At 39.3% G+C, this 22116-nt stretch overlaps 1 protein-coding gene across 4 annotated transcripts in view; it reads left to right on the forward strand.

The window, feature by feature from the left end:
- SLC39A10 (solute carrier family 39 member 10) overlaps nucleotides 1–22103 on the forward strand; it is a 34784-nt gene extending 12681 nt beyond the window's left edge. For 3 of the 4 annotated variants that reach the window (XM_036319032.1, XM_036319031.1, XM_036319033.1), the window contains exons 2-10: nucleotides 474–1498; nucleotides 3355–3562; nucleotides 6684–6853; nucleotides 8486–8686; nucleotides 12891–13011; nucleotides 14829–15197; nucleotides 16406–16486; nucleotides 18035–18225; nucleotides 19360–22103. In XM_036319032.1, the coding sequence (XP_036174925.1) occupies nucleotides 485–1498; nucleotides 3355–3562; nucleotides 6684–6853; nucleotides 8486–8686; nucleotides 12891–13011; nucleotides 14829–15197; nucleotides 16406–16486; nucleotides 18035–18225; nucleotides 19360–19518 (2514 nt within the window). In that variant the 5' untranslated portion in view covers nucleotides 474–484 and the 3' untranslated portion in view covers nucleotides 19519–22103. The remainder of the gene's footprint in view (nucleotides 1–473; nucleotides 1499–3354; nucleotides 3563–6683; nucleotides 6854–8485; nucleotides 8687–12890; nucleotides 13012–14828; nucleotides 15198–16405; nucleotides 16487–18034; nucleotides 18226–19359) is intronic. The other variant, XM_036319034.1, reaches the window with a different exon arrangement.
- The last annotated feature ends 13 nt before the right edge of the window (nucleotides 22104–22116 follow it).

Raw genomic sequence — 22116 nt, forward strand, 5'->3', positions numbered from 1 at the left:
TAAAAGGAAGTCAGAGTAGATGACTGGTAGAAGTCTGGTAGATGAGCCCTTATCAGTTTGTATTAATTCAAAGGGCGGTACGCTATTTTGATAAAAGGCGCCATTTTTACAGGAAGAGGAAAAAATGATCCAGAGCCATGGAGGAACGGGTAAAACATTTGCCTAGTACAGTGGTCGGCAAACTGCGGCTCGCAAGCCACATGCGGCTCTTTGGCCCCTTGAGTGTGGCTCTTCCTAAGCCTTAGGAGGACCCTAATTAAGTTAATAACAATGTACCTACCTATATAGTTTCAGTTAAAAATATTTGGCTCTCAAAAGAAATTTCAATCGTTGTACTGTTGATATTTGGCTCTGTTGACTAATGAGTTTGCCGCCCACTGGCCTAGTAGATTGGCACTGCTGGAAAGTGTGTGGTTATTTGGAATGTGAGTAAGTACAAACTAATGCTTGCCTCTCTTTTTAAATCCCTTTAGGAAAAATAGAAATGAAGGTACATATGCACACAAAATTTTGCCTCATCTGTTTGCTGACATTTATTTTTCACCATTGCAACCACTGCCATGAGCCACATGACCACGGTCCTGAGGAGCACCACAGACACCATCATGGACTGACCGAATCGGAGTCGAGCAAATTCTCAGAGCTGGATGCTGCCAAAAATGAGAAAAATTATTACATTGAAAAACTTTTTGACCGTTACGGTGAAAATGGAAGATTATCCTTTTTTGGTCTGGAGAAACTTTTAACAAACTTGGGCCTCGGAGAAATAAAAGTAGTTGAGATTAATCATGAGGATCTTGGCCACGATCATGTTTCTCACTTAGATATTTTGGCAGTTCAGGAGGGAAAGCATTTTCACTCACATAACCACCAGCATTCCCATAAGCATTTAAATTCAGAAAACCAAACTGTGACCAGTGTATCAACAAAAAGATACCATAAGTGTGACCCAGAGAAAGAGACAGTTGAAGTGTCTGTCAAATCTGATGATAAACATACGCGCGACCGTAATCATCGGTTATGTCATCACCATTGTTTGCGTCATCACCTCGATCATAACACTACCCACCATTTTTCTAATGATTCCATTACTCACAGTGAGCGTGGGGAGACTAGCCATGAGCCTTCAACAGAGACCAATAAAACACAGGAACATTCTGAAAGTAAGCCGCCAAAAGGAAAGAGGAAGAGAAAAGGGAAGAATGACGAAAATTCAGAGGTCATTACACCAGGTTTTCCCCCTAACCATGATCAGGGTGAACAATACGAGCATAATCGGGTCCATAAACCTGATCGTGTACATAACCCAGGTCATTCTCATGGACATCTTCCAGAACATAATGGTCATGATCCTGGTCATGGACACCAAGATCCTGATCCTGATAATGAAGGTGAACTTCGACACACTAGAAAGCGAGAAGCACCACATGTTAAAAAAAGTGCAATTTATTCAGCTGCTAGTCACAAAGATCATAGTGAAGATGACCGTCAACATGAGGTGAGCAGAAAAAGATGGTTGCTCCATAATTCCTAGGTAATTGTGGAGCATCTTCAGGTGAAAAGAGAAGTAACAGTGGAGTAGTTAATCATATTAAAACATTTCTAGGTAATGTAAAAGAAGCACGTTAAGGGAGTTAAATTGGATTAAATTTTTTATCCGGATTTTCACTTGCATTGTTTGTTCTCAAATTCTAAATGTTTGAAGGTTGTTAAAAAACATACCCTTATATTCATTATTTTACTGTCTTGCTTATGACTTTCTTAACTCCGCAAGTTAATTTTCATGTTGTTATTAGTTGGTTTCCAGATATTTGAAAATTGAAGCCTTTTTTGTTCAGTCTTTCCTCTTGGGAAGTGACTAGACAGTTTCTTTTTTATGACTATTAACTTACTGAATTAATTATGGAATGGGTCCTAGTCATTGATAGAGCTCCAAATCAGGTATTTTGTGCATGTCGTAGGTTTCTTTTCTCAATGTCACTTTATGATAGGGCCTACTTGCTCATGATTCAGTCTTTTCTCATGCCTTTGACAAATTTAGGGTGAATGCAAAAAGATACAATAATAGGAAACTCCAAATTTTCATGATTTTTTGGAGTAATTTCACATCAATTGATTCCTTCTTAGTTTTTTAAAGCTATATTAATCTTAAACACATTTATTTTTTGTTTTATGAAAGGTATATTAACACCTTTGTTTTTCTAATTTTTATCACTCTTAAGTTTAGAAAAAATTGAATTTATTGTTCATATGCACAAAAAGCCGCACCATCTAATATAGAATATGATGGAATAAGACTTCATCCTTTGTTGTTTATGTCTTTACAATTCAAATATGTTTTGCATCTAAGTAAAAATCTTTGTGTTTCTTCCCTGGAGAAGTCACCAGATAATTTGTTTTTAGCAGTTATAAACACTGATAATCTTAGTTTACTTTTAAAGAACTATATTCATCTATTATTATGGGTGATATCCTAGAATATTTTGTTGTTAATAACTGGACGTTATTATTAATATTTACTTTTTGTGTCAAACTTGTAGGGTCTGCATCATCAAACCTGATGCGTATTTTGAATTTTCTCAGGGTTTATGGAAATATTATATGCATTGAATAGTATAGTACCTTATGTTAAAACCTGGGAAGAATCATGTTTTTGTTTGTATGTGTGTTCTGGGCTTGGTTTTCGTACCTAGGTAAAATCATAGAATGAGCTAGCAAGCTAATAAACAAGTGTGCTGCCTAAGTGGGTCTGTATGAAAAAGAGGCAGTACCATCTTTTTGCCTTAATTTTAGATACTTGTTTTCTGTATGATGGGTTCAAACTTGTTTGCCTTGTTTCTTTCCTGCTTTGTTTTGTTTTGCACTTAAAGTTCTAGTGGATGAAGCTGCCTTGTTCTCATCTTCCAGCTTTAGCATTGGGCTAGAATCCCCTTCGGCAGGGAAAAAGTCTGTCTTATACTAAAATACAAAGTTATTAAAGTAATTTAAGTTTATTTAACACTGTTTTACAAGTAAGAATCTTGAGTAATAAATACACTTTGACTAGAGAAGTGATTGCCCCCACCCCCTTAAGAATCTTGAGATTATAGTTGTGAACCTCTCTTATCAGTGGCAATAGTTCATTATCTTTCATGTGTTAGAATGGAAGAATGTTTAAAACCCATAAAAAGTCTTGGGTAATAAGTTGAATGTATCCCTATCATAAATTCCTATCCAAAAGCTTTATTTCTAATATATATATTGTATTACAAATTATTTTCAAATAATAATTAGAATATTTTCTTTATACAGTAAATTGTTTCTGAATAACCTTTCTAAAATACTCTTTAATTTGTTTTAACAATTTCCTTACAGTGTTTGAACGTCACTCAGTTGTTAAAATACTATGGTCATGGTGCCAACTCTCCAATCTCCGCTGATCTATTCACATACCTTTGCCCTGCATTGTTATATCAGATTGACAGCAGACTTTGTATTGAACATTTTGACAAACTTTTAGTTGAAGATTTAAGTAAGGATAAAAACACAGTTCCTGAAGATAAGGCAAATGTAGGGGCATCAGGTAAGAAAGATTTCTTTTTCTCCTCAACACAATTTCTATTCTAATTTTTTTATGTAGTTGAATTAGAAAGTATTTCCAAATTACTGCCCTACTTTTGATGTCTTTCAATATGTTTTAACATGTATGTTTAAAAGACTTGGGTAAGACAGGAAGCATGGTAGTATAGTGTGGCATTGCAGGGGAAGGATTTTGCTAGGGAACTAGATTAAAAAGGATACACAGGCTTGTGATACGTGGGTCTTTCCTGATGGGCAAATGTAAGTAACGGGCCCCTAGTTAAAACTATTTGTGTTCTAATTGCTTAACATTGAGCAGGGTTTGAGGATTGTTTTTAAGGAAGTACAGAGGAAAGCCAGTGGGACCTAGAGGGTATTATACTAAGTGAAAAAAGCCAGTCAGGGGAAGACAAGTACCATATGGTCTCAGGTATTGTGATTACCAGAAGGAAAGGAGGATGAGGGGGGACAGAAGAGGGTAAGGGGCAGGGATAACATTTGGTAATAGAAGGTGACTAGACTTTTGGCAGTGAACACACAATACAATATGCAGATGATGTATTATAGAATTATATGCTTGAAACCTCTATAATTTTGTTAACCAGTGTCACCCCAATAAATTCAATAAACTATATTTTAAAAGATAAACAGAAGCCTGTAGTTGTAACCATTATGTTCTTAACCTGTGCTGTGCTCGACTGCTTCCTGCTAAAAGGGTCCTTCAGTATGCTTTGCTAGAATATGACCGGGAGATAGAGAGTTCTATTTAGTTATACTTCGTAGTGTTTTAACAGGTGATGCAGTCAGACAGGACAGTGGTATAGAGGTAAATATTGGTGTACATTTGTATTGCTGTAATATAGATTAGTAAGAAAAATGCAAGAATGGTCTTCTAGGTAGACCGGCTGGGTCCAGAGTGGTGTGTCAGTAAAGGGAGACAAAGTGAGTCCATGCTCGGATTGGAGTGCTGATGTTTGGGTGGATAAAATAGGCCCCTCTCTGGCTTCCTGTTCCCTTATCGTGGTGGGGGAGTAAGTACCTTGAGAGGCACCGACTTTCACGTGCTTCTCCATTTTCACTGTAACAGGAGAGAAGGGGAAGCGAGGCCTGAGATAATTGAACTTAAAACAAAAGTCATTTGTTCTTTACAGGGACAACAGAGACTGACGAGATTGTCACATCTAGACTTAAAATTAATAGCCTTTTTTATTTTTAAGGCTTCAAAAAATTCTAATTTTGGCTTCCACATCCATTGTAGATTATGACTTAGAGTTTTCCATACTGTAATATTGGAGTAATCTATATATTATAATAAGCTGCTGACAGATGCTTTACTAGTAATATTGAAAATTACAGCTTATTCAATCTGAAAAGTCTTAGAGGAAATTGTACTTGCTTTGGAGACAAATACATTACTAATAGTGAATTTTGATCAGTTGTTTGCAGGTGGTTATTAGCATTGTCAGAAATGAAGATTGAATGAATTATGTCCTAATAGATGTTGATAATTGTAGAGAGAAGGCCCTGCTAGAAATTATTTTTATTGACTGCTGTACCATTAAGAAAGGTTAACTGGTTCTATATAAGTCTCCCACAGAGGCACAGCTACTACCTCATTAACTGTTCAAAGAAGGCTGTAAACCCAATATGCTATATAGTGTGTACTCTAGAAATCGTTTGTTTCTCAAGATTGGCCCATTTAGTCATAGAGTTGACCCTAGCTTAATTGCCAAGGGGGTTGTGAATAGGTTGATAAGCATTTTCTGCCAATTAAAATGCTGAAACAGTGTAGAAAACTGCCATCTTGCGCATGCTTTGAACCAAGTTAATTAGAAAGTTTCCACAGATGAGCGCTTCTTTTTAAAAGAATGCATTTTCTCTCTAGATAATGAGAAAGGGAATTGGTGAATAACTAAGCTTGAAGACCTTTAACGTTTTAAGTGACCTAATTTGCAGAATAAGTGAAGCTTGTTTCAGACATTTAGCATTTTTTTTTATTGCAGTTGGTATCTTGGGTGCAAATAAAGGAAACATTTGGCAGTTGTATTTAATAGTTTATATATTCTTAGTTTGGTATACATTTTATAAAAGATGCTTCTTTAATGTGTTTTTTAAAAATTGATTTGAGAGAGAGAGAGACATCAATGTTGAGAGCGAAACATCGATTGGCTGCCTCCTACAGCCCTCTACAGCGGATCAGGCCCACAGCCTGGGCATGTGCCTTAACTGGGAATTAAACTGGTGACTCTTTGGTGCATGGGATGACACTCAACCAACTGAGCCATACCGGCCAGTTTTTATTTGTCTTTATTTTATACCAAATAAATTGTGATTTAAAAAGCACAGTAATTTGGTTAGAAATCGGAAGAATTTTATTACCCAAATTGCTTTTTTCAACACCTAGGAAATTATGATAGAGTTTACTTAAGCTTAAATGCAAATATTATTATTTCTAAAAAGTAAGGTTTTTTTGTGTGGGTTTTTTTGGTTGTTTTTTAGTTTTTTAAGTAAATTGTACAGAAAGCCAAATTGGAGGAAAGAGAATTTGGAACGGGGTGTGGAGGAGAGATGATATCGAGGAAAGTAGAACTGAATTATCCTTGTACAAATAAGAAATGAGATACAGTAATAAGACTCTTCTGTATATTATGTGAATAGATTTCCATTTGGGGCTAATATGTAGTTTCTTAAACTTTTTTTAAGAAAGATTTACAAAGGTTACAGTGTATTAGGTACTTGATTTTCTTTAATGCTCCCAGGAGAGGTTTATAATCATATTCTTTAAAGAAACAGTTTTATTGCTGTCGCTCTGCCTTTAGAATTCAGTCTAGATGTTAAGAGTGACTCACAGCCTTAAGCCATTTTAAGTCCCTTTTTCTGATAAGGTGGGCCACAGAAGATACTATTTATAATTTGCTCTGAGTTTCTTAATTCCTTTTTTAGGTATTTAAGTTAGTTATACGGTTATTTATTTTGTTCTGTTTTTAAGCATAACAGTGCCAAAATATAAAGCTTCTTAAAAAGCATAGTCTGGGTATGACTCATTTATCTTATGTTTATTCTCCTTGGGAGCTTTTTTGATGGATGTTTTTATACTAACGTTGACTGTCGATTTCTTCCCGCAGCATGGATTTGTGGTATCATCTCTGTCACTGTCATTAGCCTGCTTTCCTTGCTGGGTGTGATCTTGGTTCCCATCATTAACCAAGGATGCTTCAAATTCCTTCTCACATTCCTTGTTGCTCTGGCTGTCGGAACAATGAGTGGAGATGCCCTTCTTCATCTACTGCCCCATGTAAGAAATCCTTTTAAACTTAAAAAATAAAATAAAAATGAAAGTAATTTAAGCTAAAAGGTTCTTTCATTAGCAAGCTCTAACACAAAAATTTAGTATTTGTGCTATTTTATTTGCTTAATACAGGATAAATATTTTTTCCATTTGAGCAGTTTTAATAGCAATATTTTTTAAAATAAATTGAATCATTAGGTTTTAAAATAGTAAAAAGACTGCTAATGTCAGTTTTATGTTCACCTGTCAGAATGTATACATGTCAAGTCACTACGACGTATACTTTAAATATCTTACTATTTTATAGGCCAGTTATACCTCAGTAAAGGTAACTTTAAAAACCCCACACTGCTCTACTGGCAGTTTTGAAAGTAAATACTTAAAATCAAAGAGTGATAGACCTCTGTATGTGTATGCGTATGGCAGTGTGCTCCGGCACCTTTATTGGGCAGGAGTAGGCAGCCCTGCTCAGTCAGTTAGCTACTACAGGCATGTGCTCTTCACATCCAGCCCACTTCGCCTTTCGCCCGGCCTCCTCTTGGTTTCTAACATTTGGGTACACTCTAATGATAGGACCATGAGCCCACATGCCTTGATTGTACCTTTCAAGATCTGTTGTCACTTCAGAGTAGTTGATCCAGTATTATTATTTTGTGTCACATTATGAAAATAGTGGGCTCTTTCATTCCAAATGTAAATGACAGGTTTGAGTATTGTCTTATATATCCTCACCATCTGCCTTCTGGAGTGTGGGGAGACAGAATTGCATGTGTATGTTATGAATACCTCTTCTCTCTTCTGTACTGTGGTTGAGAATTCCAGATCTAGTATCTAGAACAATGCATGACATTGTCTTTTTAAGAAATTAATTAATCTTAAAATTTAATATAAATTTTTTAAAGTTTATTTATTACACGTTATTTGCTTACTTTCCCCTTCATTTCCACCCTTGCTTGCCCTTTCTGACAGCCGTCAGGAAAAGCAACAGTCTGTTTCAGAACTGGGCCTATAAGAACAGTTGAAGTGTGAGCTAAGTTTAACTGCTGTTTATTTTTTTCTTAAGAAGTGTTATTTAGATAAAGTTAATACCTTTTTGAATGATCTTACCTCTTTTGAGAGGTATAGAAACTTCTGTTGACCACTACCATATGGGGGAAGAATACAAATGTATTAATCAAGGGAAATACTTAACAGTCGTTCTCTAATGTTTAAAGTTCTCTAAGATTAATATTGTAAAACGTGTACATTTCACAATTAAACATAACTTTATTAGCACACATATATTTGTTTTTGCTAAAGTATTAAAAATAGAACATTAAGCATATATTTCAGTATATACTTCTGCATAATCAGTTTAAGAAAAAGTTAGATTACAGGGAGTCACAGTGATCCCCTATTGGTGAATTCCTTTGGTTTATTTTTACTGAATACTAGGCATTTGTCTGGGTCATAGACAGAGGACCCATCGCTCCGTTTTCTTACTGCTGACATGGCTCTCTTACTGTAGCAGGTATCTTAACTCCTCTCAGCATTTGAGTTGGTGGTCTTTGTTTTAGAGTTACCAGGAAATGTACTTCCATAGCATTTCAATAGCATTTTAATTATTTGTTTCAAATTTTTCCTTATTCTTAATACCAGTCTCAGGGTGGACATGATCACAGTCACCAACATGCACACACGCATGGGCACGGCCATGGCCATTCGCATGGACACGAGCCCAAGAAGTTTCTGGAAGAATATGATGCTGTACTGAAAGGACTTGTTGCTCTAGGAGGCATTTACTTGTTATTTATCATTGAACACTGCCTTAGAATGTTTAAGCACTACAAACAGCAAAGAGTAAGTACTTTTTAGTTGTTTGCTTCACTTTCTGGGATATAAAACTCAAAGACCATCATTTTCTGGCCATGTGTTTAATTATGGTGTTGGTGTGATTTAAGTCTCTGTTTTTTAATAGGTTATCTTCATAGTAATAAATGGCTTTGATCCTGGCCATTTTTGGTCATTACATTTATTTTGGCATTTATAATCAAGATATGGTAATCTTAGCTCATCTGCGTCACATCTTATTTAACTGAGTTTAAACAGGATGCGAAAGCTATTGGTTAGTTTATGCTTGCAAAAATATATAAATACAAGCAAGTTTCATCAGTCTTCTTAGGTAATTTCAAGTCTAAGTGGCTTTTATTGTCATACACTTGAATGAAAATGTTTTCAGACAGCATACCTCTTTATCAGAAAAGTCTTGCCAGTGACAGAGCCCAGAAGTGTAAGACTTTATACTCAGGAAGCTTTGTAGGAGGGAATGAGGTAAATGAAGGCAATGGTGATTCCGCTCAAGAGCAGCAAGCCACTTGGGAGATGGTGCGAGGGTTGTGGTCACGTGCCCTGCTTGTCATGAACTGTCTGTGTTTCCTGTCACATTTATGAGAATAACACAAATATCCAAAGAATTTTCTCCCAAGAAGGTAAGTTTGGGGTTAACCATTCACCATGATTATACCTCTCCCTGTTCAAGTTGATTCATGTGTGTATCTAAAGTTCTATCTTGAATCTATCTCACTAACATGTTTGTGATACCAGTGCTGATTATCTTCAGTGTATGCTCTGTAAATCTAGAGGACATTTTTAGGAAGCTTTCCACAAAAAAGGATTAGAAAATTCTTACATTTTGTTAGTTACCTGAAAATATTCAAAAAAGGAAAAATACTTTCTTCTTCCTCAAGAAGATTGGATAGTCGTGATCACCATCTAGGATACAACTAGGATACAGTCCACACTTAGGATACAAGTTTTATGCTGTTTTTATGCATATATTTTTGGTATATGTATGTGTTGTTTATACATCTTCTTGAGACAAAATAAATAGTTTATAATAGAACTCTGCACTGGGAGGCAGGGGGAGTGATTCTAGTTCTTGCTCAGCCACAAGCTAGCTATGAAACTATGATTCATTCATGATTTTCAGTTGCTATCTATGGGAAGTAAATCCTACTTCTCATTTTTATAACCTGTTCCAAGTAGAATATATTTAGTTTTAATTGCTATATTTCAGTAGGACACCATCTTATTTATTTGCCTCCAAAGGAGGGGTGGTCAAGATGGTGGGCCAGGGAAGAATTACCTGAGGATGGTAAAGGAACTGGGAAGGATCAACTTAGAGCAAAGGGAGAGAGAGTGCACAGCACGTGGTGTTTGCGGGTTGTGGAAGGTCGTGGATGGAAGACTGGAATGTGGTAGAAGGGTGCCAAGTAAGAGTGGCTGGCGGGAGTGAGTCGGCGAAGGCAATCACTGCCGACCATTCAGAGGAGAGGTGAGGTGGGCTTGAACTGCAGTTATGGCATAAGGATTGGGGGAGAGGAGGTGGTTAAGAGAATTGTTAAAATGAAAGAATCAATAAGAAGACTTGATATTTGATTAGATGTAAGAAACACGAGAATTTAGAGTCCATCTCTGTAACTACCTAATTTCGCTCACAGTTACATATTGCAAACTATATAAAGGAGTTTTGGAATTACTAGGAAGCCTGAATTTTCTTCAGTTGTGTATACCTATTAACATCGAAGCAGCAGTTGGATTTAATCTGTCTAAATTATTAGGGACTGTATAATTTACAGAGAAGTACAAAATACACAAGTTTTCCTTTTTTATAATTTAATCTTGATCTCAGTTTGAACTTAAATTTACCGGCAAACTGAAACACATTTATTTTTGTAAAGTAAACTAATGTAGGAGAACAGAGTCCCCAAAATATGGCAGCCTATTTGTAAATTTGAAATTGTGGGAGCCCTAGCTGGTTTGGCTCAGTGGATAGAGCGTTGGCCTGCGGACTGAAGGGTCCCAGATTTGATTCTGGCCAAGGGCACATGCCCAGATTGTGGGCTGCATCCCCAGTGTGGGGCATGCAGGAGGCAGCCAATCAATGATTCCCTCTCATCTCTCTCTCCCTCTTCCTCTCTGAAATCAATAAAAATATATTAAAAAAATTGTGGGAGGTAAAAAACGGAAGGTGCTCTTGGCAGAGGAGTATTGTGTCTATAATAAGGAGGTTTTCAAGTATATCCAGGAAAGGAAGCTAGGCAGTAAGTCCGTACACGTCCTTTGTGATAAACAGGACAACGCCTAATCTAAGGTGAGACACTGCTCTGCAGGCCTTTGGAAGAAAGGAGATGAGTGATGCTCGAGTAGAACAGATACTTGATCGTCTGATAGAAAAGTCAGCTTTGGGAAGGGAGCGTTCAGAGCATCAGTTCAGCAACACCCGGTGATGACTGGCTCAGGCCGGCTGAGCTTGAGGGGTGATTTGGCACGTTTTTCGGAAAGTGGACAGTCAGAGCCACAGCAGTTACAAGGTCCCAGCTGCCGTTGGCTTTTTCTCCTTCACCCCCTCCCTCCCTCTCCTGGGCTTTTACTGCTGCTGGCTCCTCCTTGCTCTTCTTTATGACTCATGGCTGCTGTTCTCTCCTCTAGGATGTCTCGATACTATTATTGTTTGAACATTGTCTGTTTCTCCTGTTTCTGTTACCTTTGCTATGAAGCAGAACAACCCAAACTTAATGGCTTATAGCAACAGGGATTTGGGCAGGGCCCAGCTGAGCAGTGTTTTTGCTTTACTTGGTGTTAGCTAGAGCCACTTGCTGCTACATTCACACTCCACTGCCTGCTGGGGCAGGTGAGGTCAGGAGTGCCTCCCTCCTCGTCTGTGTGCCTGCATCTCGGTCTCCTCTCCCACCTCCCGCCGAGTCCAGACCGAGCTTTTCCAGAGCACGTGGCCGCTTCCCCACCAAACCGAGTGCCAGCCAGGCTCTTTCAGACCAGCCCCCTCCCCCGCCCAGCCTCACCTCTGCTGTCTGGTGAAGACATGGTAAAGGCCGGCCCGAATTCAGGCAGGGGATGTGCTGTACGTTCTGCGGGGTGGAGAAGAAGGCTGAGGCCAGGAGGGAAGACACTGATGGGGCCATCGCTGAAGACTCTGCCAGCCCGGACGGGCTTACCTTGCAGCGTTAGAAGACTGACCGTTTACAGCTGTAAACTGTCTGACAGATTTGTTATTTCTCTTACGTTCACATGGACTAGAAGTACAACTTCAGGTTGGAAGTGTTGTTTGTGGTAGCTGTGTTGAAAAGGAGGCTATCTCTCTATATAAAAGGCTAATATGCAAAGTGTCCACTCAGGAGTTTGCTCGCTATGACATGCGCTGACCACCACGGGGTGGTGTGGAACGAAGGAAGGCCCCACCAGCAGCTGGTTAAGGAAGGCCCTGGCTGGCAGCCAGAAGGCCCCCATCGGCCCTGATCGCCGGCCAAGCCTAGGGACCCTACCCGTGCACAAATTTTGTGCACTGGGCCTCTAGTTTAGAGATAAGTTAGGACAATTCACACCTAAACAATAAAATACAATAATTAGAATTTATTAGTAATTGAGAACAGATTAGATGAGAAACGAAACTTGTCTTTATCGCAAAGCTTAGGGTCAGTTACTTATAGGTCATTTTAATACATCACCTCATTTAATCCTCATAATCTATAATTTTCATTTTACAGATGAATATTATATTTAACAAATTTAATAGTCTCAGAAGTTAATTGCAAATTTGGTATTTTAACTCAGGCTTGACTTTTCATTATGTCACAAATAGGGAAATATGAGATTGCGTTAATCACAATAAAATTCAAAGGAATAAGCATTAGTTTTTGGAATTTACTATTCCCACACATTATTAGACAAGAGAGATTACATATATTTCACATATTTCATTTGGGTTGCATATAATAATATAGTAGTGCGTATCCTTTTAACTTTGAATTAGATGAACTTGAACCTTTTATTTGAGTATTCAAAAAAAAAAGCACACCAGCATACAAATACAGCTAGATTTTTCATCTGGTTAGACCCCTTGATTAACTTCTAAAGTTTTTTCTCACTTCTTTATCATATAATTTATGCCTAAAGTTAACACCAGTTATCCCTATAGATGTTAATAAGTGAATATTGTTGCTATTTGTGGCTGCAGATTTGATGATAATACCAGATTTTTTCCCAGGGGAAACAGAAGTGGTTTATGAAGCAGAACACAGAAGAATCGAGTATCGGAAGAAAGCTTTCAGACCACAAGATAAATAACACACCAGACGCCGACTGGCTGCAGCTCAAGCCTCTTGCAGGTAGGCAATAGTTCTGACTAACTAGAACCTTTTAAAACGTCACAATTGAAATACCGCTTCTAAACTGTGTGTTTGTTGCTTGATATTTTGTGTCTTTATGGCTTCCCTAATTTTAGTTTCTAATTTAAATTTTCTTAATTGTGAGTTTGTCTTCATTGTGCTTTTGTTTAGTTTTTTGGTTTGTTTCAGCCTTATTTGATCTCAGTTTGAACTTAAACAGGACAACGCCTAATCTAAGGTGAGACACTATACCAGAAGAGGGAAAAATTAATTATATTACAAGGCAAAAACCCTACTGTACTTTACAGGAAAACAATGAAATGGACAGACAAAAAGGCTTTGTGAGTGGTAGATTAGCATCATGTTACTTCTTGGCAAGGCAAGATCTGTGTGCCCTCGGCATGTGGAAAGAGGATCAGCTTTTGTGCTTAAAGCGGAGGGATCTCTGTGCTTGAGATCTCTGTGCACCCATCCTTCTGTTCTGTTGCCTGGTAGATGTAATAGGTAGCTTACGATTTTTAGGGAAACCAAAACTTTTTTAAAAAAATATTTTTATTGATTTCAGAGAGGAAAGAAGAGGGAGAGAGAGTCAGAAACATCAATGATGAGAGAGAGAACCATTTATTAGCTGCCTCCTGCACACCCACTACTGGGGACCGAGACCACAACCCTGGCATGTGCCCTTGACCGGAACCGAACCCGGGATCCTTCAGTCCACAAGCTGATGCTCTATCCACTGAGCCAAATCAAGCAGGGCGAAACCAAAACTTTGTAATCCCCCTTCCTGTTTCCCCTGAGTATACCAGTGACTTTCTGCAGAAAAGAAGCAGCCTAGACCCCACTGTAGACTCTGCCCCAAAATAGAATTTGGGAGGTATGAGGATATTTGTCACATAAGTAACTTGAAAACTAGGTCAGAGGTCAACCTCAATTTAAAAAACAAAACCTTCATGGATAATGGGGACCGTTGTAGACTTACGAACAATGATGGATACAGAGGCGGGGCTGCCTCGAGCAGATTGTCAATCTGCAGCGGGAAGGCCGGGGAGGGTTGGGGGGTAGGAGGGAGGGGGGTAGGAGATCAACTGAGGGACTTGTGTGCATGCATATAAGCATAGCCAGTGGACATGGGACGCTGGAGGGTGGGGGAGGCCGGGGGATTGTCAAGGGTGGGGGGAAAAAAAAGGACACATATGTAGTACCCTTTGTGATACTTTAAGCAATAAAAAAAAATAAAATAAAAAAAAATTTAAAAAGTTACAAGTGAAAAAAAATAAAAAACAAAACTTAACAGATGTTGTCATTTATATGAATTTCTGAACTTCAGTCTAGTGATGATTTGAGTAGTATTGTCAGTTAGGTGGAGCATTGAGAGATGCAAATGATTTACACTCTGTCTTTGTCTTCTTGCATGGCAAGAGGTTACAGTGGACAAACTTGAAGGTTTGTTCTTTCTCTGAAAACTTAGGAGTTTATTTTATTACCTGTAAACGCTACAGTAACTTGCACCTTTTGGTTTTCATCAGCTGTTCACGATGCACTCCTTAAGTCCCCAGCATCTCCAACCTTGCCAGCTCCTCCTCACTGTGCCAGCCATTGCTTTCAGTTCCTCCATCACCTGGTGCACCTTTTGGTCTTGTGTGTGTTCACATGTTTTAATTTGTTTTACTTGTTTTTATATATTTATTTATTTAGTGAATTTTAAAGGACAGTCACTTAAGAAATGTTCATTACCTGCTGTTCTGTCTGGGTTTAAATGAGCAAATATGAATTCATTTACCGTTGATAAAGCATATCCTTTGCTATTATAAATGCAGGAACGGATGACTCGGTTGTTTCTGAAGATCGCCTTAATGAAACGGAACTGACAGATTTAGAAGGCCAACAAGAATCCCCTCCCAAAAATTACCTTTGTGTAGAAGAGGAGAAAATCATGGACCACTCTCACAGTGATGGGTTCCATACCATTGATGAGCATGCTCTCCATGCTGCTACACCCAACCACCACGACGAGAGTAAGACTGTGCTGAGGAAACACAGTCATCAGTGGCACCACAAGCATTCTCATCATTCACACGGCCCCTGCCACTCTGGGTCGGACCTGAAGGACACGGGAATAGCTAACATAGCCTGGATGGTGATCATGGGGGACGGCATCCACAACTTCAGCGACGGCTTAGCCATTGGTGAGTTCCAGGGAGCCCGGGTTCCAGGGGGTCGTTCTCGAAGACCGTCCTCCGCTATGTCGTTATTCATCTTATGAACTATAAATTATAAAAGTTAAAATGTAGAGTCTATTATACATTACTTCGGTCACTTAATTTTTCTAAAGGCTATGTTAATATTTTTGCTGAGTTTAGTTGGGGACATAAAGGTATAATTTCAGTAGTATTTTCTTTGAATATGTAAACAAATGTCCGTAATATGCTTCTTTGTGTGTGTGTGTGATTGATACCAGCATCTTTATTTTAAATGTGTGGACACACTTTTTAAATTTATTTTTTATTGAATTTATTGAGATTATCATATACTTCTAAGGCATTGTTACCATATTGAAAAAGCTACCTTAACATTGTATTTTCAAATACATTTACATTCACACATGCTCGAATGAGAAAAAATTAATTGAAATTTTGGATTTCATTTTTTTACATCTAAAAAGGTGAAGAAAAATTTTATAATGTTAAAAAATCCATTGTACCAGATTCAAATATATTATATTAGAATTTTGCTAATGTAAACTGATGCTGCCAGTTTGGGAGGACAGTAAATGGGATTAATACATGACCTTTGAGGTCCAGACTCTTAAATAATTATTCAGGAATATACTTTGGTATCTTTCAGAAAGGAGAGACTATATTTTTGAGTCCACAATGGCTGCCAGTGTTTACTAGTAGAATTAAACACATCTTTCACTAGAATTGGATTTTACGAGTAGAATTAGATGCATTTGTACCTCTGGTCTCCGTCTTCAGGAGCGTCAGACAAATCATTCTTTGTCCCATTTGTGCTCTAGACCAGAAAACTTTGGATAGAATACTAGCCATTTATCTATAAATGAACTTATATGAGTTAAAATTGACCTTCCAACTACCGCTCAGAGATGGAAATACTGACAACATTACTACTTCCAAGCTGTTAGGGAGTTAAAAGGCCACACAAACTACAAACTTTAATTCAATAGGGAATATTTCTTTCACCAAGTAGCTCTTTTTCTGGTTAACACCTATTGAACCTCACTATCTGTTCAAAAACTAGAGTTTGTAAGATAAATGAGTCACTCATATATTATGACATTAGTTTAGAAAGGCAAGAGAGACTGCACCTGTCATTAATGAAAAAGGCAAAGCCGAAGGTCCATCAGCGTCACTTACTGCTTCCCTCCCCCCCGCAGGAGCGGCTTTCAGCGCTGGGCTGACGGGAGGAATCAGCACGTCCATCGCTGTCTTCTGTCACGAGCTGCCACATGAGTTAGGTAATAGGACCTTTAAACTTTTACCTCGCTTCATCGGTCTCAGGCTGCTTCAGTGTTTAATGCATCCAAATGTCATAAGTGTCAAAGCATAAAGAGTGGCTGATGGCAAAGTAGAGTGTCATCATTTTCTTATTGTATAACTTTTGCTTAAAATTATACACAGCTATCGTTTCATTTTGTGTTATCTCACCCCCTGCTGAGTGAAATCATCCTGTGAGCAGAGTTGGTGGGTGAATTATTGAAAATGTGGCCAGGAAATTCGTAGAGGAAGAAGTTAACCCTTTGAGTGCCAACCAATATCCTAGGAACAATGCTAAAATTGCCAAGGCATTTTTGCTGGTTTTATAGCAGTTTAGGAAAAAAATTATAAATCGCAAGTAAATGAAGTTACATATTCAAAAACTTAAGGAAACCTTTACGACATTTGTTTTCAGCGTTGACATACATTGTTTGCTGATTGTGTTATAAAATACTAGTAGGAAAAAACTGCAGGAGTAGCGCAGCCGTGCTCCCCGGCACTCAAAGGGTTCAGGAGCTCTTTCTGTACAGGAAGCTGAGAAAGGGAGGCCAGAGGACATGACACACTGGGGAGAGGAGGAGGGCAAAGCTGAGGTGCCTCCAGGTCTCACCGGGAGCATGGCGTGTTCAGGATCAGTGAAGAGATGGGGGAGATAACATTAGATGGAAAACCGGAGAATCGCAATTTTGAAGCCATTGGTAGATACTAATCTTCTTAGGTGTATTATCTTAATTTCCCCCGGTGATGTTGCAGGTATGTGGTTTGCAGCAGTTCCTTGGAACATGGGAAAACAATGGCTTGCACTAATTTCTTTGTGAACTTCATTAACAGATCATGCACTTTCAGTCATGTACGATCCCTTCTTAAGAAAAACAAATAGGCCCCAGAATTCTACATGTTACTTGGCATATATTAAGTGTCCAACAATTACATGAATGTTTGTATATTTAGTAACTAAAAAACCTTGATTATAGTTAGTAAAATTATTAATTTTGACTTTTTAGCTCTAAGACATTTCTTACAGAATTTTGCTCTTCTCTCTAAGCCAGTGATTTTCAACCTTTTTCATCTCATGGCACACATAAGCTAACTACTAAAATACTGTGGCACACCAGAAAAAACATTTTGTTCTGGTTGATGTGACCAAAAACATAGTTGCAATTTTGATTCATTCACACAAACCCCCTCATGCTCTCCCTGTATAGTCATACCCCTTCTCACCCTGCTCCCTGGTGGCCATGGAATGTTCTCCATCACTGTACTTTTATCTTTTTCAGACTGTCATATAAATGGATTCATATATAATCTGTCATACTGTCTTTCAGCATCATGCCTTTGAGATTCACTCAAGTTTCTGCGTGTTATAAAGGTTTAATTTCATGAGTAAAAAATAAATTCTCATATTAAGATTCCCATTACTAAAGGTACTCTTTTTAGGTCATTCTTCATTTGTCTTTTATGGATGTTTTCCTAAATATGTGTGTAATTTCTTGCGGTTTTAGAACTCCCCCATTCTGTCTTCCCTGCAGGTGACTTTGCAGTCCTCCTGAAAGCAGGCATGACTGTGAAGCAGGCGATTGTGTACAACCTCCTCTCGGCCATGATGGCTTACATCGGCATGTTCATCGGCACCGCCGTGGGGCAGTACGCCAACAACATCACCCTCTGGATCTTCGCCGTCACTGCCGGCATGTTCCTCTATGTGGCCTTGGTGGACATGGTGAGGGGTTTTCCGTTTCTGTTGTTCCACTCAACCTGTAAATAGAACACGACTTCGAAAAGTGAGAGAAATCTTTGGATATGGTTTGAAAGACTAATTCTTCAAGACATACAACCCATTTTAAAGACATGTGATAGCCTCAATAATCTGTGAGGGAAAGATGTTTAAGTAGGAACGTTCCTTCTTTGCAAACCAGTTGAGATGCGGAAGGTTTTTGACCAAAGTAATCAGTAGTATCTAGAGATATAATTACAGGATTATCATCCTACTTTGAAGGCTGGGTAATATGGGGATGGAGGTGTTTTATGGTTAAGAAAATGGCAAACAAGAAAGAAAGACTGTACCTCTGAGCTAAGCCAGTCCTCTGCAGAAAATTATATTCCAGGGAATTTACGTTTGTGTGAGCTTCAGCCCTGAGGGCGCCACCTGCCACCTCTGCTCTACTGCTCTCTCATTCGGGCCACCATCACCTCCTCCTTTTAGCTGTTCTCCCTGCTCTTGCCCCTGCCTCGTCCGCAACACTCTCTACCAGCACACCAGCTACGTGATCTTTATCAGGGACCCTTCAACGGTTAGACCAGGGGTCCTCAAACTTTTTAAACGGGGGGCCAGTTCACTGTCCCTCAGACCGTTGGAGGGCCAGACTATAGTTTAAAAAAAAACTATGAACAAATTCCTGTGCACACTGCACATACCTTATTTTGAAGTAAAAAAACAAAACGGGAACAAATGCAATATGTGTATTTGCATGTGGCCCGCGGGCCGTAGTGTGAGGACCCCTGGGTTAGACCATGCCGCTGGTGTGCGTCCATCCTTACGCGGTTTTCCGTCTGATTCTGTGTAAGAGCGCGGAAGTTCTTGCTTGGCCCTTCAAGGCGCTCCGTCCTCCTGCGCATTTCCGTTCCCTCCCGCCTCCACCCCACCTCCCCCACCCCCAGGAAGCACATGCTGCCTCTTGCCGGTCACTCAGAGTCTGATGAAAATGCGTTAGTTATTAGCATCGTGTTCAATAAAATCACTGTTTTATCTGTAGCTATGCTTTAGTCATTAGTGTTCTTAGGTAGGAAAATGTAAAAAAAAAATATTTGAGCAGATTATTTACAGAATTTCTGGTAAATATCTGTTTTGTCTCAGCTGCCGGAAATGTTGCATGGTGACGGTGACAACGAAGAACATGGCTTTTGCCCCGTGGGGCAGTTCGTGCTGCAGAACTTGGGACTGCTGTTCGGATTTGCCATCATGCTGGTGATCGCCCTCTATGAAGACAAAATTGTGTTTGACTTCCAGTTCTGACCATTCCGCGACCACTGTTGATTACAGGAAGGCTCCCGTGCAGCTTGGCACCTGTCCTCGTACTGTGTGTGCGTTGCTCCAGGAGAGGTCACTGGCTTGCACCGCTTACACGTTCCGAGATTTGAGCTGACTCGAGATGGTGCTCTGTACTGTTCTCCCTGCGCAGAGGGGTCTTTTTAAAGTATGTAAAGCTTGTGATAGAGAAAGGAGAAAATGGGACTCCATGAAACAACGTTGGTATAGGATTAAGACTTCCACAAAATAATCATATAAAACACTAAAGTAGTCTCTTTATTAGTAGAAACTTCTGTGGCTATGCAGAAATAGAAATTGAACCAAAAAAAAAATCACTTAAACTTTAAAATATTTTAAATGGACTTTGAACAGACTTTTCTTTGTGCTAAAAATGACTTGTAGTGTCCTTTAATTCAGCTACATACATACATGTGGTAACAGGGATCAACTGACTCTGAGATTGCATAGGTAGATTCTAGGGCCCAGAGGAGAGCTCAGGCCACAGTAGGGTGTGGATTTAGCATTGGGAAAAGTCCTTATTCTTGAATCTAGAGTTACTATTTTTGTATATATTTACATAGTGTTTAAACTCCCAGCCTAAACTACTGAAATGTGTGATTGTATGTTTGTGTGAGCTTCAGTTTAATGGAAGATTCATAATGGTTCTCTGTATTATTAATTATTATACTTGGTATTTGGGTGTTTTTGTTTTGTTTTTTAATTTTTGGGGGTTTTTTGGGGGGGAAAGAGGGGTGGGTTAGGAGGTCGGAGCATGTGGTAAAATGTTTTTTATTATTAAAATTGTAATCCTCTAGAAAATTTCAGAGAAGTGAAGAATCCAAACATGGTCTAAATATTCAGTTTTCCTACTTTAACAGTACTAACTAGTTATTTGGGAAGTTTAAGTTCTAAATGTACATATCGCTTTACCAGATGGCATTGGGACCATGCTGTCGCCGACAGTAAATCCAAATGTACCATGTCCATATTCCGTACATGGAGTGTTAAAGGAACAAAACAAAAATCGGTTATGAGGGTAATCCCCAGGGATACTATGGCTATCATAGTGCCACGTGACTTAGAAGATATATTTAAGTAACTCAGCTAAAGTCACTTGATCGTTTTGTGCCAAGACGTGCTGTGCTGTTGGTGCCTGGTAGGGATCAGTCTCTTCTGTAGGCGCCTGTTCTCCTGCCGTGCAGTGTGACCGACCTGTGAGAGTGCCAGCTGTGTCTTCGGAACTCTGACCTAATAGTTTGTAGCACAGCCAGATGCATGGTTCCACCCTGTGCCACCTGGTCTTCATGTATTCCAGCTCAGCTGAGCTTAACTCTGGGCAGGCAGCTTTCTTTTCCTCTGCTTGGCTCCGCATGTAGCGGCTCTAAAACTCTTACTGTTCAAATACTGAAGAGCCAAACTCTTTCCGTTCCATAGAACACTGTCACTCGGTCCTCCTCCTCCCCCCCGTTTCTTTCCTCCTGAACTGTTGTTACAACAGACACCAGAACTGAGAGCAGCGCAGGCGCCCGGTGTCAGCGGAGCTGCCGGGGCTCCTTTCTGCTGCCAGCGAGGGAGCGGGTGGTTTCCTCCTGGATGCCTGAGTGTGCAGTGACTTCTGGCCGCCTCCCCGGGCTCTGGTACCGAGTAGGAGTTTTCTACATGGGTTATTTTCAGCAGTGGGCACTGAATTAGGGCAGTCCTCATCTCATTGCTTGGCCCTTCAAGCAACTGAGCTAAAAGGTGCTGATGTTTTACTTAGTACTGCCAAGTTCCAGTGATTCAAGTACCTTGCTTTCTGAACCACGCCAGGTTTATAGTTCATTGCTGGGTTTCTGGACCCAGCAGCTTCTGCACTCCAGCACTGTTAGGTCTGCTTATCTCAGAAACGTTCACGGAGAGCAGCAGCTGCCATATGCTCCCGACTGAAACGCCCGACGTAAAGCAAATAGGTTGTGCTGAAATAGATGAAGTTTTATATTCTCTCAAACACGGTGTTATCTTTATTTGCTAGATCTTTTTAACCTTTGAGGAGAGCTGGAACCGTGGCTGCTAGTATTTTGTTAGGGTTCCACCAGTGTTTAGTTTTCATTCTGATGCACAATTTCAAGTCTTACAGACAATCTGAATTCCACTACATTTCTGTTTGGCTCCAACATTCCATTGAGCGTGGCCAGTCTGCTTTCAGGCGTTTGTTGGAGGTCACTGCTGTTGCCCGTACGATGCTGTCACCGTGTGACATCCGTATGAAATCCGGTGTGTCTCGCATTGCATCCCATCAGCTGTGATGATGCTTAGAAGAACTCTAGTAACTAGTGCAGTGTGAAGTTTCCCGTTAACAATGAGTCAGTGGCTTAAATGTGATGATGGTCCTGCAAGGTGATACTTGCTAAAATATCTAAACTTTTTGTTGTTGTTGTTGTTATAACTGAATCATTTTTTTTTAAATTTATAAAGCTGAAATGATCCAATGCTGTTTTTTTTCATGGTCAACAGTAGTGTGTCATTTTATGTACGTTCCTAATGCCTGTGGAACTCCCAAAATAAAGACATTAAAAAAGAGCAAAATGCCAGCATGCTGTCTTT

The sequence above is a fragment of the Myotis myotis genome, unplaced genomic scaffold (assembly GCF_014108235.1).
Source record: "Myotis myotis isolate mMyoMyo1 unplaced genomic scaffold, mMyoMyo1.p scaffold_m19_p_8, whole genome shotgun sequence".
In the NCBI taxonomy this organism is placed as follows: domain Eukaryota; kingdom Metazoa; phylum Chordata; class Mammalia; order Chiroptera; family Vespertilionidae; genus Myotis; species Myotis myotis.